The sequence below is a fragment of the Sycon ciliatum genome, chromosome 12, assembly GCF_964019385.1.
Source record: "Sycon ciliatum chromosome 12, ocSycCili1.1, whole genome shotgun sequence".
Taxonomy (NCBI): domain Eukaryota; kingdom Metazoa; phylum Porifera; class Calcarea; order Leucosolenida; family Sycettidae; genus Sycon; species Sycon ciliatum.
Window position 1 is genome coordinate 26,513,986 of NC_088654.1, and position 27,500 is coordinate 26,541,485.

At 48.1% G+C, this 27,500-nt stretch overlaps 2 protein-coding genes across 5 annotated transcripts in view; one reads left to right on the plus strand and one right to left on the minus strand.

Moving 5' to 3' along the window:
- LOC135828423 (uncharacterized) overlaps positions 1-12,882 on the minus strand; it is a 94,263-nt gene extending 81,381 nt beyond the window's left edge. For 3 of the 4 annotated variants that reach the window (XM_065340872.1, XM_065340874.1, XM_065340871.1), the window contains exons 1-2: positions 11,896-12,882; positions 9,801-10,028 (exon numbers count right to left, since the gene is read on the minus strand). In XM_065340872.1, the coding sequence (XP_065196944.1) occupies positions 9,801-10,028; positions 11,896-12,138 (471 nt within the window). In that variant the 5' untranslated portion in view covers positions 12,139-12,882. The remainder of the gene's footprint in view (positions 1-9,800; positions 10,029-11,895) is intronic. The other variant, XM_065340873.1, reaches the window with a different exon arrangement.
- A 3,635-nt stretch (positions 12,883-16,517) lies between these two features.
- LOC135828174 (iduronate 2-sulfatase-like) overlaps positions 16,518-27,500 on the plus strand; it is a 26,468-nt gene continuing 15,485 nt past the window's right edge. Inside the window, exons 1-6 of the mRNA XM_065340622.1 lie at positions 16,518-16,898; positions 19,615-19,741; positions 20,037-20,157; positions 21,118-21,220; positions 26,019-26,057; positions 27,092-27,246. Coding sequence (XP_065196694.1) covers positions 16,754-16,898; positions 19,615-19,741; positions 20,037-20,157; positions 21,118-21,220; positions 26,019-26,057; positions 27,092-27,246 — 690 coding nt within the window. The 5' untranslated portion in view covers positions 16,518-16,753. The remainder of the gene's footprint in view (positions 16,899-19,614; positions 19,742-20,036; positions 20,158-21,117; positions 21,221-26,018; positions 26,058-27,091; positions 27,247-27,500) is intronic.

Genomic DNA, 27,500 nt, shown 5'->3' on the forward strand with positions numbered 1-27,500 from the left:
TTTCTCACAAAAGTGTGCAGAAAACAAGGGTATACAAGTAAGAACTAAGCGTGACAAGTGTGTATCAGCAACAAAAAACAAAAAAGTGAGAACGAATGATAATAATAACAATAATAAACAAGAAGGTGACAAAACACATTTAGGCACAAGTGGCAATAACGTTGCCACACTACACAACAGAACATTATTTGAACAATTTTAGGGTAATAACACTATCTTTCTGGACACACAAATTCGGCTTATGAATGCGCTGACAAACAGCTTCCAAAACTTGTAACTGCAAAAGATAACCATGACGAGCACGGCACAAAACAGAAAAACAGGAATCAGAATAAGTACGACAACAGTCAGTACTAGAAACCAAATGATTGTATACTGAAGACTTGTTATTACGAGACGGACGCACACAATCTCGACTCACGCGCACACCCTCACACTCCCTCTCACCCTCACTCAGCTCACCTTCTCCCTCACTGTCCGAATCAGAACCTGCTCCGTCATCCACCGCGGTTTGACTCTCCTCCTCACTTGCATCGTCCTGCGTCTCACCTTCACCACCCACGCCAACCCTGAATGCCGTTGCCTTCACGTCAGTCGTCGTCCTTTCCGATTGTTTCCTTTGTATTTTTACCGTGAATTCATAGGTCCGGTTGTAATCTGCTGTAGATCTCCGTGGTCTGTCATTTGCTGCTTTGTTTTGTGGATTAGTTGTTGTTGTTGTTGTTGGATGTGAACCTGGTGTTGTTGTTGGATGTGAAGCTGGTGTTGTTGTTGCCGCCATGGTTGTTGGTCTTTCTGTTGAATCCAGCTCTGGTTCCGGTGGGACAAATCGACCACCACGGGTGCTCCCCACCAACACAGACCTCGAAGGAGGAGGGTCAGGGGGAGGCAGAGGTGCTGTCACCACTCGAGGCACAGCCCCATGCAAAGCACCCAGAGACACAGACTTAGGCACACCCGAGGGCTGCACCAGTGGCGGTTCCGCACGCACCTCCAAAGAGCTGCCAAGCTCCAGCCCGTCCAACACAGATGTCAGAGGGGGAGCGGCAGACAGCGGCAGGGAACTATCCTGCCGTCTAGGTGATGGGTTTTTCCTAGGCCTCCCGCGTTTGGGCCTCTCAGATTGCGCACTGGGTGGAAGGATGTGAAGTGGAGTGTGTTGTTTGATACGTGCGTTCAGGTGCTGAACAGTCCTACCAACATACCGACTAGCACAATGTCGGCATTCGAAGTTGTAGATAACATGACTGAGGTGGAGGGTTGGTAGGACGTCCTTCCGCACCGTGAACGCACGCATTGTTGTGAAGACTGGCACAAAATGTACTGCATAATAAGTACGACGGACGATAGACTTGACTGCGTGACACACTTTGATCGATTCCTGCCCCTTCCATGGCAAACATAGATAGACGGGACAGCGAGGTGGACCAATCAGCACCGATTTCGGTTTCTGCTCCATGGACAGAAACTTACGCAACAAGAATTCCGGGTAGCCATTCTTCAAGAAAACAGGTCGAAGGAAATCGAGCTCGGCCTGCTGCTTACTGGGCGAACAAATACGTTTCGCACGGTCCACGAGGTTACGAACTAAGTTGACCTTGTATTGAAACGAACAATATGAATCGAAGGCAATGTACTGACCGGTGAACGTAGGCTTACGATACACAGAAGTCAACATTTCACAGCCAGTCTTCTCTACAAGCACGTCTAGAAATGACAACTTACTAGACTGCTCGTGCTCACAAGTAAAGCGGAGGGAAGGATGTAGGTTGTTGAGCACATCGAGAAACACCGGTGATTCCTGAAGAGTGTTGTACGAAAACTTGTTCGAATCATCCTTTTTTTTTTTTCCATTGCCCTTTTTCTTCTTACATGTATTTTTCCTTACCCTTTAGGTTGTTTCTTGCATCGTCTCCATCGCTTACATTGTTAATAAAGTAGTCCACATGTCGCTTCAGCTCGTCCTACTTATTGCCATATTAAAATTATTGTCTCCTCGTCGAATTTTTAAATACTTCAGGTCGAGATATAGCCAGACTCAGATAGATATTCTGAACCATGCGCTGAAGTCACGATTTCATTATCGTAGTGTTGCATTTAACGTAGTGTTCCTTAGACGTTGTCTGGACAATGGTGTTTGTCCAGGTGGTGTAGAGAACCGTGTCCGCAGGACCAAAGCTTACCACACGTTAAACATCGAACGCGTATTCATGAAAGACGAGATTGCCCGGTCCTGCGACACTTTGTCAAAGTCACGTTCGCGGTTTAGATATTTGTATGATCGTGCACGCTGCTTTCTCTCCTCTCACGACTTCTTGAGATTCTCTATGCTCCTTTCGGAAAATGACCAGAAACAACGTATCCATCTAATCACAAAACATGACAAGACCTACAATTGGCTAAGACAGAAGCGATATGGACATGTCACCATCGATCCTGATACCACCATAATTAACATGACATCACTAGAGTTGACCACTCTTCAGAAAGAGCTCCTCTGTCGTGGAACCGATTTCGGGATTCCACCAAAATCAAACAAGAAGGAAGTAATCATGACCGAGTTTGAGCTCTTTTACCGCAAGTTATTACGTTTCAGACCGGTGTCCGAGTCACAACAGTCCATTTGCGCCGCAAAGATCCGGGCAGAGGCCGAGGAGCACGCTGATGCATTACCGGATAGAAGAACGTTTTCATTGAAACGCGAACATCTCAAAGCCCTGCATGAGCTACGTAATAACAAAGACATTATTGTCACGCGCCCGGATAAGGGTCGTGCAACTGTTTTAATGAATAAAACTGACTACATCGAGAAGATGTCCGTTATCCTAAATGACACATCAAAGTTCCGTACACTTGGTCCGGTCAAGACCTGTGATCGAACTGAAAAAGTAGAAAAGGATCTTGTAACTTACCTTAAGAAGCTAAAGAATGAAGAACAAATATCAAAACATGAATTCGATCGCATCAAACCGACTGGTACCCTTCGTCCTAGACTCTATGGCCTTCCTAAAATTCATAAACCTACATGCCCTGTTAGACCAATAGTATCCATGACCGCCTCCCCTCAATACTCTATCTCGAAATGGCTGTGCATCTACCTACAGCCTGTTCAAGATTTCTATTGCAAACGTACTGTGAAGGATAGCTTCGACTTTGTTGCGAGGCTTCGTGATAGTCCGGTCCCTCTCAATGCACACATGTGTTCCTTCGATGTTGTAAGTCTCTTTACGAATGTTCCTATTGATGAGACTGTTGACATCTGTATGGATGTATTGTACCGTAACGATGATGTTGATACTCCATGGGTATCGGAAGCGGCGTTTCGTCATTTGATGCTGTCAGTTACAACTGGTGTCGAATTTTCGTTCAACGATGTGATGTACAAGCAAGTAGATGGTGTGGCGATGGGATCTCCTCTTGGTCCCGTCCTCGCCAATATATTCGTTGGTTATTGTGAGTGCAAGATTGATGAGTCGCTTTGGCCCGCGTTCTACGTGCGTTTTGTTGACGATTCGTTCACGCATTTTGACAGTGTTGAGAGCAGTGAATTGTTTCTCGATGTGCTCAACAACCTACATCCTTCCCTCCGCTTTACTTGTGAGCACGAGCAGTCTAGTAAGTTGTCATTTCTAGACGTGCTTGTAGAGAAGACTGGCTGTGAAATGTTGACTTCTGTGTATCGTAAGCCTACGTTCACCGGTCAGTACATTGCCTTCGATTCATATTGTTCGTTTCAATACAAGGTCAACTTAGTTCGTAACCTCGTGGACCGTGCGAAACGTATTTGTTCGCCCAGTAAGCAGCAGGCCGAGCTCGATTTCCTTCGACCTGTTTTCTTGAAGAATGGCTACCCGGAATTCTTGTTGCGTAAGTTTCTGTCCATGGAGCAGAAACCGAAATCGGTGCTGATTGGTCCACCTCGCTGTCCCGTCTATCTATGTTTGCCATGGAAGGGGCAGGAATCGATCAAAGTGTGTCACGCAGTCAAGTCTATCGTCCGTCGTACTTATTATGCAGTACATTTTGTGCCAGTCTTCACAACAATGCGTGCGTTCACGGTGCGGAAGGACGTCCTACCAACCCTCCACCTCAGTCATGTTATCTACAACTTCGAATGCCGACATTGTGCTAGTCGGTATGTTGGTAGGACTGTTCAGCACCTGAACGCACGTATCAAACAACACACTCCACTTCACATCCTTCCACCCAGTGCGCAATCTGAGAGGCCCAAACGCGGGAGGCCTAGGAAAAACCCATCACCTAGACGGCAGGATAGTTCCCTGCCGCTGTCTGCCGCTCCCCCTCTGACATCTGTGTTGGACGGGCTGGAGCTTGGCAGCTCTTTGGAGGTGCGTGCGGAACCGCCACTGGTGCAGCCCTCGGGTGTGCCTAAGTCTGTGTCTCTGGGTGCTTTGCATGGGGCTGTGCCTCGAGTGGTGACAGCACCTCTGCCTCCCCCTGACCCTCCTCCTTCGAGGTCTGTGTTGGTGGGGAGCACCCGTGGTGGTCGATTTGTCCCACCGGAACCAGAGCTGGATTCAACAGAAAGACCAACAACCATGGCGGCAACAACAACACCAGCTTCACATCCAACAACAACACCAGGTTCACATCCAACAACAACAACAACAACTAATCCACAAAACAAAGCAGCAAATGACAGACCACGGAGATCTACAGCAGATTACAACCGGACCTATGAATTCACGGTAAAAATACAAAGGAAACAATCGGAAAGGACGACGACTGACGTGAAGGCAACGGCATTCAGGGTTGGCGTGGGTGGTGAAGGTGAGACGCAGGACGATGCAAGTGAGGAGGAGAGTCAAACCGCGGTGGATGACGGAGCAGGTTCTGATTCGGACAGTGAGGGAGAAGGTGAGCTGAGTGAGGGTGAGAGGGAGTGTGAGGGTGTGCGCGTGAGTCGAGATTGTGTGCGTCCGTCTCGTAATAACAAGTCTTCAGTATACAATCATTTGGTTTCTAGTACTGACTGTTGTCGTACTTATTCTGATTCCTGTTTTTCTGTTTTGTGCCGTGCTCGTCATGGTTATCTTTTGCAGTTACAAGTTTTGGAAGCTGTTTGTCAGCGCATTCATAAGCCGAATTTGTGTGTCCAGAAAGATAGTGTTATTACCCTAAAATTGTTCAAATAATGTTCTGTTGTGTAGTGTGGCAACGTTATTGCCACTTGTGCCTAAATGTGTTTTGTCACCTTCTTGTTTATTATTGTTATTATTATCATTCGTTCTCACTTTTTTGTTTTTTGTTGCTGATACACACTTGTCACGCTTAGTTCTTACTTGTATACCCTTGTTTTCTGCACACTTTTGTGAGAAATCGCACCTCGATATTCTAGTGCTGTCATTGTATCGTGTCACCCTACCTTGATTGCTATATTATTTCCTTTGTTCTCATTTTGTTCATTATTATTATTATTATTATTATTATTATTATTATTATTATTATTATTATTATTATTATTTAAATAATCGACGCGGAGACAACAATTTTATAATAGCTATAAAGAGAACAAATTCTGCTGTCATCGCCACACTACAACAAAGTCATGAAGGTTTACCAAAATCGATTTTCTTGTCACAATCATCAGTGGAAAGCCGTGACTGAAGAATAACCATGCCAAATCAATAATTTATATACATTTAATAAATGTGTTACGAGAACAAAACAAAGTGCTAAAAATAGAATGAGGGAAGGTGAGACAATAGAAGTAAAGTGAGAGCTAAGTGCAACAGGGGTGAGGAACTACAACAATGGTAACAAATTACCATCAAGATCAAAGGAGGAGTCAACGAACAGAGGTTCAGCAACGTGAAGCGAGCCTGGGACCGATCGGTGGTGATGAGGAGAATGACACGGAGGACGACACTGAGGACGAGTTGGAAGATGAGACGGGGGACGAGGTTGCGGTTGGTGGAGACGAGGAATCGGATGGTGATTGTGATTGTAAGAAGTCTGCCGTTTTTCTTCATCTGTTGTCTCACCCTAAGTGTCTGCAGGTGTATGATGATTTTAGTTTTTCTGTTCTTTGTCGTGCACGGTACGCTAGTCAGTTGAAAGTACTTGAGGCTGTTTGTATTCGTTTGCATAAGCCTGATCTTTGTAAGCAGAAGAAACATGTAGTCGCGTTAAGATTGTTTTCGTAGGTGCACAGCATGATTGTTTGTCTAACTACACAGTTCTAGCGTTGCAATTAGTTCCTCACCCCTGTTGCACTTAGCTCTCACTTTACTTCTATTGTCTCACCTTCCCTCATTCTATTTTTAGCACTTTGTTTTGTTCTCGTAACACATTTATTAAAGAATTACAGATGGAGCGGACTCGCTCCCTTCTATTTACACTGCAACGTTCGAACACATTTTCGTAGTTAAAACAACGTTTCGGCATATAGCCCTCATCAGGTTTGCAATGATGTGCACTCTACAAAGGAGCAGCAAATATACTGTGCTGTGCTGTGTTTGCGCCAAATGTGTCAGCTACAAAGGTGGCGAAAGGAATTGGTGATATATTCTTGTACGGAAGTCCCTTTCTGCGCACTTGTCCTGTATTGCGTCGCTCAGAAGTCGGAGACAGTACTGGAAGCGTCTTTGCTGTCGAACACTCTTGTGCCTTGAGGCTGGAGGTGGCCGAACCGATTGCGTGATGAACCGTGGGATGATACGCTCCCGCCGGCATTGAAGAAGAAACGACAACTGGCACTGGCTCCTCTGGAGTTTGCACCCCCATTGCAAGTATCGCCATGGCGCCTCGCTCCTAGAAGAGGAGAACCAAGAGATTAGAAGCGGTGAGGCCTCCTGCAGTTTCATACAGAATTACAGATGGAGCGGACTCGCTCCCTTCTATTTACACTGCAACGTTCAAGAGTGTTCGACAGCAAAGACGCTTCCAGTACTGTCTCCGACTTCTGAGCGACGCAATACAGGACAAGTGCGCAGAAAGGGACTTCCGTACAAGAATATATCACCAATTCCTTTCGCCACCTTTGTAGCTGACACATTTGGCGCAAACACAGCACAGCACAGTATATTTGCTGCTCCTTTGTAGAGTGCACATCATTGCAAACCTGATGAGGGCTATATGCCGAAACGTTGTTTTAACTACGAAAATGTGTTCGAACGTTGCAGTGTAAATAGAAGGGAGCGAGTCCGCTCCATCTGTAATTCTGTATGAAACTGCAGGAGGCCTCACCGCTTCTAATCTCTTGGTTCTCCTCTTCTAGGAGCGAGGCGCCATGGCGATACTTGCAATGGGGGTGCAAACTCCAGAGGAGCCAGTGCCAGTTGTCGTTTCTTCTTCAATGCCGGCGGGAGCGTATCATCCCACGGTTCATCACGCAATCGGTTCGGCCACCTCCAGCCTCAAGGCACAAGAGTGTTCGACAGCAAAGACGCTTCCAGTACTGTCTCCGACTTCTGAGCGACGCAATACAGGACAAGTGCGCAGAAAGGGACTTCCGTACAAGAATATATCACCAATTCCTTTCGCCACCTTTGTAGCTGACACATTTGGCGCAAACACAGCACAGCACAGTATATTTGCTGCTCCTTTGTAGAGTGCACATCATTGCAAACCTGATGAGGGCTATATGCCGAAACGTTGTTTTAACTACGAAAATGTGTTCGAACGTTGCAGTGTAAATAGAAGGGAGCGAGTCCGCTCCATCTGTAATTCTGTATGAAACTGCAGGAGGCCTCACCGCTTCTAATCACATTTATTAAATGTATATAAATTATTGATTTGGCATGGTTATTCTTCAGTCACGGCTTTCCACTGATGATTGTGACAAGAAAATCGATTTTGGTAAACCTTCATGACTTTGTTGTAGTGTGGCGATGACAGCAGAATTTGTTCTCTTTATAGCTATTATATTATTATTATTATTATTATTATGCCGGAGTATGTGGTGTGATGTGTGTGCGGGGAAAAAAAATGAAAAGACCAAAAATAGGGATTCACTGGCCACACACACACACACACACACACACACACACACACACACACACACACACACACACACACACACACACACACACACACACACACACACACACACACACACACACACACACACACACACACACACACACACACACACACACACACCACACAATGTACACACATATACGACACACAGACACAGACACAGACACAGACACACACACACACACACACACACACACACACACACACACACACACACACACACACATACACACACCTTGACCTTGATCTTGCCCATTCCGTATGCAATGATAGCGAATGTCGGAAAGTTCAAGTGAGTACACGAGCGCAGAACTTGGCATGTCGTTTCAGGTCTCCTGGTCGACGAAATGGGCGTCCACAGACACAGAGAAGAGGATCAGGAGCGGGCCGTGGCGGTGGAGTGCTGCTCGCAACTCGTCTCCAGCCGGGACGATCTTGGCAACTCTCAAGGCAGGTGGTCACAACGAGGTCCGCCAGGTCAGTCGACACCACATCTCGCCACCTCTTCTTCGGGCCGTGACGAGGACGGGGGGCAGGCAGCTCGCCGAACAGCAATTGCTTCGGTGCGCGCGAGTTGCCCATCCTGCCGACATGACCCAGCCAATGAAGACGGTGGCGACGGATGATGCTGGTGATGTTAGGGTCTACACCGAATGTATGCTGCTAATGTGGCCGTTGTGATCCGATCATCCCACTGTTGATGACGGTCGATACCAACGATGGACCGAACACACTGATGGTGAAACGTGTTTAGCTTCTGGAGGTGGCCGGCCTTGGTGGTCCATGTCTCTGCACCATACAAGAGGGTCGTGAGAACGACAGCCTCATACACACGCCTCTTGCTGCGAAGCGACAGGGTCTTGTTATCAAAAACGAGAGCTTTGAGGGCTCCGAACACAGCTGAGGCTTTCGCAAGGCGAGTGCGGACATCAGCACAGGCTACAGCACAGGCTAGACCATCCGAGGAGAGCACACTGCCAAGGTAGGTGAATTGGTCCACCACTTCAATCGTGTCTGCTCCGACAACAACGTCACGGTGATCAGCAGACTCACCCACAGCCATACCCTTGGTCTTTCTCACACTGACCGTTGTGCCCCAGCTGCTTGTGCATGTGATGAAGCTGGAAGTCATCGCTTCGAAGGCAGGCCAAGATGTTGCGTAAAGTGCAGCGTCGTCAGCAAACTGGGATTCTGTGACGGTTGATGACAGGAGCTTGCCCTTTGCCGTTCGGTCACCAACTAGTTCTCCTCCCGACTTTATATTGAAAGGATTTGCCAGCGTCTGGACAACTGGACCTCCAACTGGCAACGACGGCAGAGAAGTACAAATTGAAGAGCATTGGTGCAAGAGTGCAGCCCTGACGCAATCCATTCCTCACAGTTATCGGGTCAGTCAGCTTGCCATCCACCCGAACAGAAGCAGTCATGCGCACACACACACACGCATGCACGCACGCACACACACACACACAACCTCTCTCTCTCTCTCTCTCTCTCTCTCTCTCTCTCTCTCTCTCTCTCTCTCTCTCTCTCTCTCTCTCTCTCTCTCTCTCTCTCTCTCTCTCTCTCTCTCTCTCTCTCTCTCTCTCTCTCTCTCTCTCTCTCTCTCTCTCTCTCTCTCTCTCTCTCTCTCTCTCTCTCTCTCTCTCTCTCTCTCTCTCTCTCTCTCTCTCTCTCTCTCTCTCTCTCTCTCTCTCTCTCTCTCTCTCTCTCTCTCTAGCCTCGTCCGGATCTGTCCCTGAGGCAACGACTTGCAAACCATGGCAGTGCTACACTGACAACATGACATGACTTACATGTACCTTCACACTCTGCTGACTTGCAACACAGTTTACATAGCGGCGTAACAGTGTGGCTGGCGGTTGAGAGGCAGCTGCTTCAGCTCGTCCCGGATCTCCACGCACAATTCCAGGGTCCATCCCATCATCCTCCATGTAGTCATCTTGCATTGGTATTTCCCCTGGCTCATCGAAGAAGAACTCTTCCTCCGCAGAGCTGGCGGGTGGAGGAGCTTCAGGTGCAGCCTGGGAGGGGGATGAGAGAATAATCACACCGTCTCCATCAACTGGTCGAGAGTGATATGGTGGGCATGACACGAAATGTGTTCAAGCATGTCTAACCATAAATACTGCACAGGTCACGTCACATTTGTATTGCTACAGTCAACTTTGCGTAAAACGACACTCGGCGGGGCATCAGAAAAGTGTCTTTATTTACGAAGCGTCCTCGCGAAGTCTCATTATATGTACTACAGTTAGATGGGACTCTGTCCTGGGCATAGAATTTCTGTCGTTATTCGCGAATTGTCGTTACATCCGCAGTCGTTATTAGCGAAGTTGACTGTACTAGGGTTGGTCTTACTTCAAGTACACGACTGTATGTCTCTAGGGGCGCGTTTGAATTGTCTTCATCAACTGTTCAAGCAAATTTTAAAAAGAGATTAGTTGAAGTGTCCCATTAGAACGGTTTCTATCATTTTAGAGTTTTTCAGTGGAATTGTCATGGCGATGATGACGTCCGATCAGATCGACCATCTCCACGTACTACGTGATGTAGCTAATCCAAACTTTTCGAAACTTATCCACCTCTCCCATCGGATGAGGTTGTAGAATTTCGAGGAGTTTCAAGGAGCTTCGTTTTTCTGAAGAGGCCAATAAGGCCACCTCTTCAGAAAAACGAAACTCCTCGAAAAGTCAAAGAGTGACAATTCGAACGCGCCCTAAGCATACCAATTACCAGCCATCCGTGTTGCAACCAGCACTGCGCTGCCTGTGATCGCTGTTTTAAATCTGCTTCTGGCTTTCGGCGACACAATTGCAATCGTGGACGGCGTCGTGGCGGAGCGGCTTCCTAGTGGCAGTGCTGACTTCTCTCGAACTCTCTCTTCTACTCTCCCCTGTCTCGGGGGCGGCGTGGCCAAGCATTTGGCAGCTGTATACCAGGCCAGGTGTGTGTGTGTGTGTGTGTGTGTATGTGTGTGTGTGTGTGTGTGTGTGTGTGTGTGTGTGTGTGTGTGTGTGTGTGTGTGTGTGTGTGTGTGTGTGTGCATGAGTGCGTGAACAACTGATGATGATGCTTCGGCCCTTACAGACTGTACAGAGATAATGCTTTCTCAAAATCAGACTCGTGATGCTCTGGGACTCGCTAGTCAGGTATTATACATGTGTCCCGAAGTGTTGGAGACATACTCTATTTCAGAAATTTTAGGTGTTCAATATTTTCGGTATGAGGGCAAAAGGCCAGGTTAGGTGAACAGAAATTTTCGGTACAGAGAAGCAGTTCCCTATTGGATTATGTGTGTTGGTGTTTGTTCGGTGTATTGAAATTTTAGGTATGAAACAGATGCACTGAAATTACCGAAAATAATAGTACACCGAAAATTTGTGAAATTACACTATACATCAATTTTTCTCTGCTCACTTTTACGTATGGCGGCCATGGGATATCCCGTTTGGAGGAAAAATGCAATTTCTGGTCATTGTCATCCATTATCTAAGGTATACAGTTCGTTCGGTTAGCAAATTCTGATAGAATCAACCAATGACGAGCCCGTCAGAACAGCCACTGCAGTATGCAATATAGAACTGTTGACATCACCCCGATCATGTCGTGTTAGAATGATTTGTTAGGCATTGTTACTGGCAGGTTGGCTGTGCTGCATAATCAGTGTGTATAAAGACTACTGTCGGGGGCGGGAGCGAGGCGAAAATGATGTCATTGTCAAACCCTGTGCTCGCTTGTTGACGGCGATTTCAACACTTGGAGGGAAATCTTACAACAGCTTCAAAATCAAGTCAGTAACTACTTTACACTGTATAGTTTACCATGGTTTACGGACTTCAAGCAATCAGGTCAGTACTGCAGAAAGGGAATCGCCGGTGTCGTACTTACGCCGGAACCGGTAGTGGTAGGTCCAGACTGCAAAGTGCCACCCAAATCATGAAGCAGAGAAGATGCGTCGGAGTGCGATATCACCATTTCGCGCAGCGCATCCCGCCCCAGCGGCCTGATCCGGCCAGGGCTGGGTCGTCCGTTTCGGGCAGCGGCTGATGCAGGCATCGCTGCCTCGTATATCTCTGACTGTAGTAACGGCGTGAACTGGAGGTCATCCGACCTTGACCGACGACTCGACATGCTTCCCGTCTCGACGAGAGGGAACGAGTAGCGACTCTCGGTTCAGTTCGTAGCTCGCGTCTGAGTCGGCAATGTCCTTCCGCCCGGCCGGTGCCTCTCCGGCCGCGTAATGTGAATTGTCGGAACTAACTTCCGACATGCACGGAAAACAGTCCACCTTTTCTCTAATCTAGATTTGAGGAGCCCACGCTACAGTCCAGTACAGAATGAGTACAATCATGGACAATGTAGTGTATTATCGGGCGTAGATCTACCAAGCGGGTGTTTGAGAATGACGGTCCGTCTCCTTTGCACACACGCTGGTCGTGGACCGGACTGTTGATCACCTCGCCGATCGAGACTGGAGTCGTCTCCAAGTCCAAGCCTTGAGCTAAGACTAGACGTGCAGTATAGAATCTGATGTACAAAAATAGAAATAAAAAATCAGCTTGCTGTTGACAGTGTTGTCTTGAGTTTCCCAGGTAGATCTACACGATTGTACTGCTACTACATGTAGTACTAGGTAGCTTGCAGTATGTACGGCATCTAACAAGTAAACACCAGTAAATAGCGCTGGCTCAGTGACACTGACAGTAGAGTAGAAGCGTAGCGAAGTAAAAGGCACTGGCTCAGTAGAGGAGTAGCGAAGTCAATGGCACTGGCTCAGTGACAGTAGAGTAGACCTAGAAGAGTAGCGAAGTCAATGGCACTGGCTCAGTACATAGTAGAGTAGAAGAGTAGCGAAGGGAGGAGCTCTGTTCTTCTTCCTCTACAAGTATCAACTGAGCTCCGCCTACGAGACTCAACAAGCTGCAAGGTCGAAACAGCAAAGCTTTCATGTCCGCAGTCTTTCCTTTTTTTAAATAATTAATAGTTTTTGTGACTGCTCTACACTACATACAATGAAACCTCGGTAAGAAGAACACTGATATTGATAAGACAAAGTTTCGCTTTAGAAGAACTAGAATTCATAGTTCTATTGGATAAATCACTGTGTATTCACTACCGGTAGGTAGAAAATATGGATAAGAAGAACTCCCGTTATTACGAACAAATACCATCGGTCCCTTGGTGTTCGTCCTAAACAGGTTTGACTGTACTAGTCTACGGTCATGATGTAGCCAGATTCTGCAAGCAATGACTATGTCAGTCTATGTGCCATACATGTATGATGTAGTCAGTAATGCCGTAAAATGCTCATTCGTATTACATGTACATGTATAGGTGGTCACCGGTCATGCAGACCGGAACACCATGTACCAGGCTGTCCCCAGTCATCCCCGTACCGACATAGCCATCACATTTTGGCTATTTTTTAGGGTACTTATTGGGTCTTGGCCCCACCTGGATCAGATCAATCAACTAACTAATCAAGTACTTTCTCTGCACTAGAGACTGCAGTCATGATTTCTACGAGCTACATGACGTACTTCATGTAGAAAAACCGGTCATAGGATAATGGTGAGGCTTCATGCTGAATCATGCAGCTTCATTCATCGGAAGTAGTTTTTAGAGCAGACCCGCACTTTCCCATTCACTCTGCAAGATCGAACTCGTTCAAATAGTTACAATGTTTCGGCTAAATTGCCCTCATACTCATAAGGTAAGCAGATCAGGTGTGCATACATTTGTACCTGAAGAGGGCATTTTTGCCGAAACGTTGTAGTAAAACGAGTTCGATTTCGCGGAGTGAATGGGAAAGAGCGTGTCTGCTAGAGGCTATTAAAAACTGATCTAGTTTGATTTGTGCAATGCTGAATTCTGACATTCTTGTGACCCGCAGGCGCAAGTGCTACGCCTAGTACTGTACATGTGGTATCACATGCAGCAGGGCTAATAGTTACAGTTCGCATGTCACTCATGGAAGGATCCATGAGTTAAAACAATAGTTATTGAGATGCCTTTTGTTGGCACTTCTGCCTGGATTTCATTGACAGATGCGTCAAGGGCTACTTTGCGCAGTGAATCATCACACTGACCCCACCAGGCAGCTATCAACACAAAGAGGCTCACGGTAGTGCACCGCAGTCGCTGGTCCTGGAAGACTGAACCGTGTGCTCTTCTTCACGAGCGGTATGACCTTGAATGGCTTGATGACCTAAAAAACTACAATGACATTGTATCGAGTATCATCTTCCTCCCCATGTCTACGTCTAACCCTCAAGACGAAGTGAATACTGTAGTACTAGTACTCATACTGGCAGAAGTAAAACTTTAAAAAAGGAAATTTAAAGAAAACATCTTCCAAGCTCTACAGTCCATTCATAAAAAGATGGGTCCTGGCTCTGGCGAGCTCCCGTATTTGGCGATTTTTCGTGATTTCATCGTACACAGTGCAGTGCTGCGAACTTTGAAATTTGAAAAAGGGTCCAAAAAGGGTGCCTGAACTGGGGTTCGAACCGCAGAATGCACTGTTGCAGGTGGGGTCAAACGGCCTGGATTTTGATGGTTTTTCCCAATTCAGTGCTTTTGGGGCAAAACCTGGCCGAAATCCTATTCTTGCTATGGCTTGCTTTTTGGACAAAAAAACTTCAGAAACATAATTGGAAGAGGATTCCATATGGGATTGCAGAAAAAAATTCTAAAAAAACTCAACGTTTGACCCATTTATGGCCAAAAGCTAGAAGTTCATTTTTTTCTGAATGGACTGTAGCCTAGGCCATTGAGCTACATCATACATGTATATCTACATGTACAGTGCTGCTCAATGAAATCCAGCAGTCAAGTCACTCAAGGTTAGCGCCTTGCATCATTTCGCAGCCCAGTGTTGCAGGTCTATGGCTGTGGAACGCCCGGCGAGTACTCGAGTGATGTGACTGGGTTTTATAGAGCAGTACACAACATTTGGGATCTACATGTACATGTACATGTATGTCTAGGCCGCGGCATGACCTCGAACACGTACCGCGCCGCGCTCGTCCCCATGGTTGCCATTGATACGACCTTTGAACTTCAGACCTTTCTTGAACTACATTGCACTTACCAGAAAGCAGGTGATGTGGAGGGAAGTGAACAGGTGTGTCCACCGAAACTGGGGCGAGCGAAAATATACACTTGCTACCAGCATCTCACCTGCTAGTGCTCCTGATTGTGTGCAGTAGTATAGGCAATACCATAAACGATAGATACAGAGACTCCTGGAAACAAAAGTCATAGCAACATTGTACTTTTGTAGATCAAAAACACTTATTTCACTTGCTCGCTAGCACTTTTAAAGGGGAAGTATACCCTAAAATCAAATTTTCACCAGTTGTAGTCTTCGGGGTGCTGAGTCGAATGGTCTTGGTCCGAGGAAGCTGAGACGCTCCCTTCCTACTTGAATCCCAATCGAACTCGCGCACTTCCACCGAAACTGGGTGACTGCGCCCTACTAGATGGGGATTTGTATGCAAAATGTCACTAAAAGCGCCATTTCGTTCTTATAAAAGCACGGATGACCGCGATTGGCCCATATGTTGTAGTCTTTTGGACGCTGAGTCGACTGGTTTTGGTCCGTAAAGGCTGCGATGTAGCGTTCCTCCTTTATTCCCAATCGAACATGGTTGAACAAGCGGTCACGTGCTCCTGCGTACACCAGTCACCTGGTCACCGTGCCTGCAGGGTACTACTAGCCTGTTTGACCTTTTTTGGGTGCACTCCTGTCACTCGAGTTGAACTCGAGTTGAACCTTGGTGTGAAATTTGTCGCCTGCTGGCGCGGTGACCAGGTGATTTGGGCACCCAGGAGCACGTGACCGCTTGTTCAACCATGTTCGATTGGGAATAAAGGAGGAACGCTGCATCGCAGCCTTTTCGGACCAAAACCAGTCGACTCAGCGTCCAAAAGACTACAACATATGGGCCAATCGCGGTCATCCATGCTTTTATAAGAACGAAATGGCGCTTTTAGTGACATTTTGCATACAATTCCCCATCTAGTAGGGCGCAGTCACCCAGTTTCGGTGGAAGTGCGCGAGTTCGATTGGGATTCAAGTAGGAAGGGAGCGTCTCAGCTTTCTCGGACCAAGACCATTCGACTCAGCACCCAGAAGACTACAACTGGTGAAAATTTGATTTTAGGGTCTACTTCCCCTTTAAAAACGGTTCTTTTGTAAGAACTCGCATTCTCCAACATAGTCATTTACACACATGTACATGTACCCAGCCAGGTCAGTGCGACCTCGTAGTAGACTACGGACTTGCGATCGTCGCTTACCCTTCCAGACTTCCGTGCACCACCCTGAGTTTTGTTAGCGACGAAGGTGAGCGAGTGTCCATAGGCATAGATCCTACCGAAATCGGAAGATACAAAAAAACACGATCGCATTCGGTCAGGCATGCCCCATACATGTACCTTCAAGTTCAACTTCAAGGGAGGACGGCGCATCTCAAACGCTGGTCTGTCGTTTGAATGATCTTATCAGCAATGCAATACGTTCGACGTCGTTGTCGGCGTGTGTGCTTCTGCCGTTCGGGAGGAAAGCTGACCAGTGGTAACTTCTCAACGGAGCCATCCCAGCAGCCTGAAGGGTTGTGCAATCTTCCGGACGATATCTTTGGCAGGTTCATTGGCCCTTCCGCTTAGCGGTTCGCCTCACTCCGTGGCTTCGCCGAATTCACGCTGTCGACACTGATAAACGTTGCGCCGGCGGGCGGACATGCATTCGACAACACGGCACCCTGCTCTGCTCTTGCAGCTGCTGCTGCCGGCGTTGGTGGTGTTCCATGGTGCAGAGCTGGGAACTAGCTCAGTTCCACCACCTCCGGGTAATCGCAAGAACGTCCTGTTCTTCGCAATAGATGGTAAGCCAAGAAGCATCCGAATAATTTTAGTTCATTCATTTCTTGTGTACTCGACAAAAGGCAGTTTTTTAGACAAAAGGCAGCGGGTGCTTATGGTCCGGAAATACCCTTTCGACAGGAACAACAAACCTGTTAGGATTGAAGTCAGTCCACGGGAACATTCAGTATTGCCATACGGGCATTATTGTACGTCCATTGCAAACACCCCACTGGCCCACTCCGCTATCGTTCAAAACACCACACTCCCATTCAAACAATTTTCTATCCTGACTACAGAAAGCTCTTGTCGCTGTGAGCCAGACAACCTGTAATTCGGAGCTGAAGTATGTGTGCTATTGCACCTACTAGCTGTACATGACCTTTGTAGTAATATAATAATTTTATCTTGAAGGCGTGCTGCATCAGCCATGGCTGTGTGAAACTCTCACTCTTGACCACTGGGCTGGCTGATTGAGCACTGTCAGCGCTAAATGTCGTAGTGTGTCGACGCACAGCCATCCTGTTGTTTGTGCTAATCCTGTGATGATGCACATCTGTTCTCAGGTTGCTTACAGCTGTACTGCAATGCACGCCTGTGTAAAGGTGCCGTTTAGGGTCCCAAATGATTTCGCACTTTCCCTGTGTTCTGCGTACTGTCACGTATGCCTTCTGTGTATTGTAAATATACAAATTCTCGGCAGCTATTTAAATTCGGCTATATTCTGCACCGACCCAAAGCGCCTAAATTAAAACGCCGATGAATTTTTCACAGCATCTGTCCCACTATACCATGCCCTCTACCCCACGCCGAAAATAAATCGCCGCTGAAATGTCAAAAATCATGAAGTGCCGAAATTTTGCAGCACCGAAATTTTGTATATTTACAGTACATAAACACCGGCGTGACAGTATACAGAACACTGAGAAAGTGCGAAATCATTTGGGACCCATAAACTGCACCTTTACCCACGCCCATCCTGCGATGTCCGGCTATCGTGTGATGTGTGCTCACACGATCCTGCAATGCAGTGCACGCCCATCCTGTGATGCCCGGCTATCGTGTGATGTGTGCTCACACGATCCTGCAATGCAGTGCACGCCCATCCTGTGATGCCCGGCTATCGTGTGATGTGTGCTCACATGATCCTGCAATGCAGTGCACGCCCATCCTGTGATGCCCGGCTATCGTGTGATGTGTGCTCACATGATCCTGCAATGCAGTGCACGCCCATCCTGCGATGTTGTCCCCAGCACGGGCTTGCGAATTAGATGGTTTGGAGGCAACAACGTTGTGAATGGCCAACTGTCCTTAGCGCTTGTTCAGCACCTCCTTGAGCGACACTGACTCACGCTGCTATCTGTTGTTCACGAGGTGTTTGTTGCGCTTGAAACGGAGCGTCTCTGTAAGTGTTAGTTTGTATCCCTGGTGATGTTTGTGCCTGGAGAGCACTATAAAAGTGGTGCTCTTCAGGCACAATCTTCCTCAGCCTACTCAAGCTCAACTGATGAGGGGTGAGTTCCCCGAAACACTGTGTATTGAGCAGAGAGTGGTGCTTTTCATACAGGTTTGCTGAGTGGACGGTGCGATGGACTTCTCGTGTGCTCTGGATGGCAGTCATGAGTCAGTCAAGTGAGAATTCAAGTCGGCAGGAAAACCGCGAGCTCCCATGTAGGGAGCAACACACTCTTCCCCTATCGCCGAAGTCGCACCAACCTCCTCTTCACATAGGTACTGGTATGACTGTCAATGTCCCGATCTCAGTCTTTCGAAGGGCTGGCAGTTATGTAAATATTTCACCGCAGCTTGTCTCTCATTTTTCTTTGTTGTCTCTCATTACTGTGCATCCTTACAATATTGCGTTGAAATGATTTTCTTTGAAATGATTTTCTTTGAAATGTGATAGAAAAAGAACGAAAAATGCACGTGTGGCCACACACCCATTGCAAGCCAGCACCAATCACACCAATGCCGCAGAGTCTACCTCAGTTTAGCTGATACACATCACCGCCCGGTGCTGCAGAAAGCCAATACACATCTAGTGCATGTTTTGAAATGTTTCCCTTCTTACCTCCAACGATATCAGGCAGGCATGGTGGGATGGTCTAATACAATGATTGAGAAACAGAGGGTACCAGGTTCAAGTCCTGCTTGGAAGCGGAAGGATTCTCGTGACCTGGCACGAGGGCTGCATGGATGCTGATATTTTTGGTCTTTGACCACTTTGTGGTGGATCTGATCTACTCGCCTCCCACCGCTTAGAAGCTGCACCTGTGCCTTGATCCATAGAGGGCAGTGGAGATGCGGAAAAACTCGGCCTACAGCCGAGTCTCGCGAGAACCGTGAAATTTCATAATTTTGTTTACCTCCAACAGCAGAGCTATGGTCAGCTGATGTGAAAAGTAGGTTTAAAGAAAGATAGGAGATGTGTTGCCTATGTGCACGAGGGATGTACCATCACCATCTAGTTCTGGGCGTTGCATTATGAATCAGTCATAGGGCATCCGCTGTTGCGCTATCTAATTCCAACTGTTTGTATGGCAACTGAGATAATTTTCCTTCCAAGGATAGATACTAGCAGATGCTTCTTGTGGTGGTTTATGCGAGCAACATTTGCAAGTCTAACACAGCAGAGAGGAATCTATTTGTTCATCAAAATATTGAGCTTTCTTCGGTAAGGTACCTCTAATAAGGACAATGGGGAGAAAATCAGTGCTGTGTTCACTTTGTACATCGCAGATCTTCGGCCCGACCTAGGAACCTACGGAGTGAAGGAAGTCAAGTCACCCAATATCGATCAGCTGGCGGCTAAGTCCATGCAATTCAATAGCGCCTACTGTCAAGTGGCCGTCTGCTCGCCATCCCGGTAAGGAGATCATACTTGGTTAGAGGATGGGATTTCAGTATTTTGATGCCGCTGCTGCTGCTGCTATTAATGCTGCTAATGCAGATGGGTGTATTGCTACCAGAATCAGATCCGCTATCGTGGCTATATGAGAAAATCTGTGGGTGCACATCCAGTGCACTTGCAGATTTGCATGCTTCTCTTGCGATGGGCGTATACATGGTGTTTGTGTGTGTGTGATTGTATGTGTGTGCCTTGTGTGTATGTGTGTACATGTGTGCGTGTGTATGTTTGTGCGTGCTTGATACTCCTCCAGAACATCTCTCTTGACCGGCCGTCGTCCAGACACCACACGCGTATGGTCCATCTCACCACAGGAATACTGGCGGCAAACCGTCAATGCCACCACCATCCCACAGTACTTCAAGAACAACGGGGTAAGTCTTCATCCCGCTAACTACATGAGAGCCCAAGTAGGTCGTCATCCAACACGCTGCATCTGGGGAATGGGGGGGGGGGGGGGGGGGGTCATCATCCAACACACGGCATCCGGGGAATTGGGGGGGGGGGGGGGGTCATCATCCAACACACGGCATCCGGGGAATTGGGGGGGGGGGGGGGCATCATCCAACACACGCATCCGGGGGAATGGGGGGGGGGGGGGTCATCATCCAAAACACGGTACCCGGGGGAATGGGGGGGGGGGGCATCATCCCGGACACTACATTAGAGCATCTCACCACAGGAATACTGGCGGCAAACCTTCAATGCCACCACCATTCCACAGCACTTCAAGAACAAGGGGGTAAGTCTTCATCCAGCTAACTACATTAGAGCTCAAGTAGGTCTTCATCCAACACATTGCATCCGGGGAATGGGGGGGGGGTCATCATCCAACACACGGCATCCGGGAAGGGGGGGGCATCATCCGGAACACTACATTAGAGCTCGGATATGTTATTATCTGGGACACTGCATCCGGGGAATGGGGGGGGGGGGGGGATCATCATCCGGGACACTACATCAGAGCCCGAACCAGGGACCTTCGCTTGAGGCCAGCGATGCTCAAACCACTGAGCTGTAGTGTAGGTGATATCCCAGCAGAGATCGTTCAACATTTTCTTCAGACTCACGCCCTCCTGTGAATCTACACAGGCGGGTAGGACGCAGCTCTCACTGCAATCCACACACTTCATATACAAACTAGCATGGGGGGACTCGCCGGGAGCCCCAAATCAGAAAATGTCCACTGATTTGAGGGAAAGGTGCAAACTGGAAAAGGGACAACTTCCACGTGTTCTACAAAATGATGGCTACTACTGGCCTTGGTGAAGATTCTCGTTCTAGAGAACAAGGCTTGTGTTTTCTCTCTGATATTCTTGACTCTCCAACTGTAGTACATCTCCATTGGTATGGGTAAAGTGTTTCATCCTGGCAAGCCTAATGGTGATGATGACAGTCTGTATTCGTGGAGTCCTGAAGGTCTTCCCTACTACCATTGTGAGTGATTGCCAGCACTGATATGTGTGTACCGTATAGGCGCGAATAGAAGCCCCGGGGCTCTATTTTTCCAGAAGATACCCAGAGTAAACACCCAGACACCCAGAGTCTGTATTTGAGAGGGGCTCTATTCGAGAGGGGGCTATATTTTTTCCATAGAAACATCAATTTTTCACACCTTTCAAGATGATCGTTTCTGGCGCAGTGTGTTCCCTTTTTGCATGTCTGTACGTTGACCCCAGAGGGCCAGATCGATCCCGTACCTCCAATATGGATCTAGTGATCCGCAAAGCACACTGTGTTGATCGTGCATACCGTACATGGTTCATGTACTGCACTGCAACGTACGGACTGTGGGCGCTCGATTAGCCATGTTGGCCTTTGCTCACGTAATTCTGCCAATACAACACAAAGCTACTGTTCTGGAACCGGAATTCTGGCCTTCAAACGTCAGAGTTCGAGAACGGCGCTTCAAGGCTGACAGTGTAGCAACTGGTCGAGCTGCAGAGGAGCACTAAATGTTCTGTTTAAATCCTCACGCAGCCCCCTTTCAACCCTTAAACCCTCATGCACCTATCTTTCAGCCACGAAATATTTGCCCCACTGTAAATCCCCTACAGCATGAATTAATTAAAAGTAACTTCAAAATAGGATTCCTAAATGTTTGCCATCTTCTCAATAAAAAGCATGAAATTGAAGATTATATTCTTTCATATAAAGTTGATATAATGATGCTGGCAGAGACTTTCGTAACAACCTCCGTTTCCGATGACATCCTACGCATACAGAACTACACCCTGGTCAGACGCGACAGGCCAACTCATGGCGGAGGCTTAGCAGCATATGTAAGAGATCATCTCCGAGCCCGAATTGTGAAGGCTGACACCCAGGTGGAAATGCTCATGTTAGAGGTCAATGGGCAGCGTTCCAAGGTTCTCCTTGGTGGTGTGTACCGTCCTCCAGGCACTCCTGTGCAATTCTGGCAAGACTTGACGAATGCACTAGACACTGTCATCTCCACACTTCCCACATCACCTCTAGTCCTTGTTGGAGACTTCAACGTCGATGTAAGCTCCCGCGACAGCCCCCAGCTAAACAGCTTGCTGCACCTGTGCAAATCTTTCGACATCAAGAACCAAGTGGACGGTCCTACCAGAGTTGGACCCCAAGGCAGCCAAACAACCCTGGATCTCGCTCTGGTCGGAGACGATCATGTGAACTCTTGTGTCGTAGTACCTTGTACAATCAGTGACCACTTCGCTCTGGCACTTGATTTGCGACTCACAACGTCCTGCACACCGACCGTGCGACGTGGCCGTAACATTGCAAGAATTGATATGGGTCAATTTGCACACCACCTTCTAAATAGCGATCTAGAGAACTTCTGCTTTGCGTGGACGGAAGATGAAATGTGGGATATGTGGCTGGAGAAACTTGTCGCTGCCTTGAACACTCATGCTCCTATCCGTCTACACCGCCCAAGAGCTCCTACCCGGAAATCCTTCCCCTGGAAGACGCCAGCTCTACATGACCTAGTCCAGCGACGTGACGCGGCCCATCGACGGTGGAAAGCATCACCTGCAGACCCAGCTCTACGCAATGTCTTCACTTCTGCCCGAGACGAAGCCAAGCGTATGTCACGACATCTCCGAGCCACCTACTTTAGGGACCTTCTTGCTGCTAGTCAGGCCAACGCACGAAAAACCTGGCAGACCATCAACTACCTCAGCGGTCGTAACAAGTCCTCAGTTCCACCAGCCGTCAGTGTCTCACAGCTCAGTGACCAATTCAGCGGTGTTGTGTCAGACCCAACTAGACCACTACGTCTCTCAGCCCCATTGGGTCCCACGAAGAAGGAATGCCTCGAAGAATTTGCTCCAGCAAGTGTACAAGAGATCGCTAAGCTACTCTCCAACATCGACGTGCGCAAAGCTGCAGGCAGCGACCAGGTTCCAGCTGCAATCCTCAAACACTGTTCTCCTGTCCTTGCACCATCCCTCACCATACTAATCAATGCATCTCTGGCTTCTGGTGTTGTTCCTGCATCTCTGAAGATTGCCGATGTTCGTCCCCTCTTCAAGTCAGGCGACAAAGCTGTCGCTAAGAACTATAGACCAATATCGGTATTACCAATATTTTCCAAAGTCCTAGAACGGGTAGTCCACACGAGACTCTGTAAGTTCCTCTCCGGAAATTCCTTGTTCCCCGCAAACCAGTTCGCATATCGCCCACTTCACTCCACAGAAGATGCCCTGACATTGGCTGTAGACAGATACTTGGAGGCAGCGGATCAGCAGCGCCATACAGGTCTTGTACTTGTCGATATGAGCAAGGCCTTCGATAAGGTCAAACACCAAATTTTGGTTACAGATCAATTTCAGCTTGGTATTACCTCAACGGCGCTCAGTTGGTTCATGAGCTACCTAACTGACCGCCGTCAGCGAGTCATCCTGAGCAATGGCCAGTCGTCCGCCCTCTCTCCCTGTGAGTGTGGTGTTCCTCAGGGAAGTGTGCTGGGTCCTCCTTTGTTCTCCATCTACACAATGGAAATAGAACAGATCACAGCTCCAGCCCACTCACAGCTGTTTGCTGATGATATCCTGCTAGACGCCATCAGTCAATCCGTCAAATTCTTGAATTTAACCCTCTCCCGTTCGGTCTCCAACCTGGCCAACTTTCTGGAAGAAAGAGGCTTAATACTAAATCCCTGCAAAACCCACGTTCTAGCCCTTCATGCGTCTCGCAGGCAGCCCTTGTTACTTAACATAGAATGCAATGGAAATCCCCTAGCTCAGACCACAAATGCTCGATATCTAGGTCTACATCTCGACACCCAGCTTCGGTGGGAGACTCAAGTTGCAACTATTACACGGAAGACCTCCCAGAAACTGACGGCGCTGCGAGCCATTCGCTCCTGCTTAACTGAGCAACAAGCCCTGCTATTTTACAGATCGTTAATACTACCGGACATGTTGTATGGATCTAATGCCTTCTTCTCGGTTCTCTCTGCACACCAACGGCATCAGCTTTCGGTCCTCGACAAGCGATGTATCCGCTGCGTTGCCAACCAGCCATTCCCCTCCCACACAGATCCCATCAACACCCGTCTAGGCCTCATCCCCATCATCCAAAACGCCCACTGTAAACTCCGCCTCCTCATGCTTCGCATCCACACCGCCAGAATTAGTAATCTCCTGTCCAAGCGCCTACGTCGCCAGACTGAAGGCGTCACTCGGATCAACGATCCAAATGCGTATGTTGTCCCTGCCACCAGGCGAGTCTCTGGTGACTGTCGGCCGCTCGTTTCTGCTGTTAGATTATGGAATGCCCTGCCCCAAGAGTTCAAGTCCCTCGCCTGCCATAGATCATTCAAGCGACTTTTAAAGGTTTATTTTTATGGTTAGCCAGCATCTAGGTTTGGACTTGGAGTCGTGACTCAACTGTGCTTTCTTCTTCTTCATTTTTTCTTTTTTTCCCTTTCTCTTTTTCTTTTTGAGTATTTGCAGTCTGTGTTTTCTGTGTTTTTCTCTCTTTCGTGGAGGCTTGCTTGTTGTATCCTTGGCTCTCGGCCGTTACTTTATCGCCATCATAATATTGGGCACCATTGCCCGTTTGGTCTGCGATACAAAATAAAATTTCAACAACAACATTAGAGCCCCGGGGTTTTATTCGAGACGGGGCTGTATTACTTCGAATGCCTCTGAGGGGCGGGCTGTATTTGAGAGGGGGCTCTATTCGAAGGGGGGGGGGGGCTTGTATTCGCACGCGTACGGCATGTGTGTGTGTGAGTGTGTGTGTGTGTGTGTCTATGCACATGTGCGTTTGTGTGTGTGTGGGGGGTGTGTGTGTGCGTGCGTTTGTGTGTGCGTTTGTGTGTGTGCTTGAATGGCTTGGTCATGTATCAAGGATGGAGGATGAGCGCATCCCGAAGGCTCTACTGTTCGGTTCAATTCCAAACAAGAGACCTGCCCATGGTCCGCGAAAGGATGGCGAGACTGTGTTCAGAGTGACGTCAAACCACTTGACGACTGGTATGAAGTGGCCACCTCTTCTCGCTCCAAATGGCGCAAGGCTTACCGTTGTCTGCCAGACAAGCAGAACAGACCTCGACCATCACCGGTTGTGTGCCAAACTTGTCGCCGCTCCTTCAGTCGTGTAAGTGACAGGAAGCGACACAAGTGTACAGCTACGCGTGCCCTGCCCGTAAGCCAACAGCCAGGAATATGTCACTGCGACCAGTGCGACAGATGGTTCCGGAACAAGGGTGGATTTGCCCGACATAAGTGCTCGCCAGCAACATCACCAGCAGAGGCATCTTCTGACACACTTGAGTCACCAGTTACGAACAATATGTCCTGCGAGCGCTGCAGCTTCCACTGTGCCCGCTGCAACCGCTGTGTGCTATCGCGCCAAGGCATGAAGCGTCACAAGTGCAGCCGTGGCTCGGCCAGAGCAACCAACACAGACCGTAGCTCCTTCTGCATCGTTTCCAATTGCGGTCGGCGTTTCAGTAGACCACAGGATCTATCCCGTCATCGCCCCTACTGTTCCGAACCTGCTCAACCCCCATGGGGTCCGCATAGCCAGAATATGGCAGCGCATCCAAGGTTCAAGGTGTGTGTGTGTGTGTGTGTCTTTCTGTCTGTCTGTGCATATAAGGGAGAGGTAGGGATAGCGAGGGTGTAAATGTCTCCACTACCCCTATGGAAGGATACTGTCGTCTTGCTTGACATTGTCTTGTATGTATGTGTGTATTTATGTGTTGTTGTTCTGTATGTGTGTATATATGCATGTACAGCCCCCGTGGAAGGCAAGTATGGACCAGGCAATAAAACAAGTAAGCAATGACCTATCCACAGGAGTCCAATATCTATCAATCTATCACCTTGACCATGCTCAAGGCTCAAACATAAATGTACAGGCGCGTGCCCCGTCTGGATTCCTGGCTGCCTGGAACCCCCCCCCCCCTGTTTTCGCTCAAAATGCAGGATTTTGCTTCATTTTTTGAAATTTTTTCCCTGGGGGAGGCCCCCAGAACCCCCTTTGAAGGGCACCATCGCACCCACCTGCATGTATTTGCTGGCACACGCGCACATACCGTATTTCTCCGAATATAAGTCGCACCTTTTTACACAAATATTCAAGGGTGAGAAAGGGGGTTGCGACTTACAATCGAGCATGACTTACTACTGAAGTGATCAGGTCGAAACAGTATTGCTGAAACCTGAAAATGGGGTGGGCCTTATAATCGAGTGCAACTTATAATCGGGGAAATACAGTATGCATGAACGCACACATACACACACACATACACACACATACACACACACACACGCACGCACGCACGTACACACACACACACACACACACGTACGCACGCATGCATACACACATGCACACGCACACACACCCACCCACACACGCACGCACACACACATACATACACACATACGCACACACACACACACACACACACACACACACACATATACACACACACACACACCATGCAGGATGTTCAGTTGTGGTCCCCGTAACTATGAGTTCAACAATACTACATTCAACATGCGAATAACAACGCCTGCCCCTGTGGACACATGTTTGCCTCCTCTTTATCTGTCCAGATGTATGAGGCTACAGCGAAATACAAACTGGACCACACCATAATTTGATCAAATGTATGTCAAAGGCCCCTAAATAATTTAGCCCCATCTTTGAAGACTTAAGAACTCAGATGGTGAGCCAAGGAAAAAATTGAAACGTCGAAAATGTGGGCACAAGTTATGCGATCGAGTCCACCAACTAAGCCAGGCTTTGAACAGTCAGACGTGCACAATCCCTACATTTTATCTGTGTTTTTTCCTTGTTAAGGGGTCTGGTGGGAATTTGAAGGCTTTGAGGACAATCAGCTTCCAGACGGGCAGATTGCTGACAATGCACTCAACGTGTTGCAGGAGCTTAAGAAGAACAAGACTGACCACGGCGAAACCAGACCCTTCTTCTTGGCTGTCGGATTTCACAAGCCGGTATGTAACAAGTAATAAATAGATAACGGGGAAGTGGACGGGGGGGGGGGGGGGGGGGGGAGGGGGGCAGCGAAAGAATGACCTAGAGAGACAGAAAAGAGGTTGCGCACAACGAAAATTCGTAAGATTTTGACCGTCCGGGTTCGAGTAACGAAAGTTGCTACGAAGATCCGTCCAAACGCGACCGAAACTGAGCAGACCTACGAAAACATTTTTCGTCACTTGGAGTACTAAAATACTGATATTTTACAACT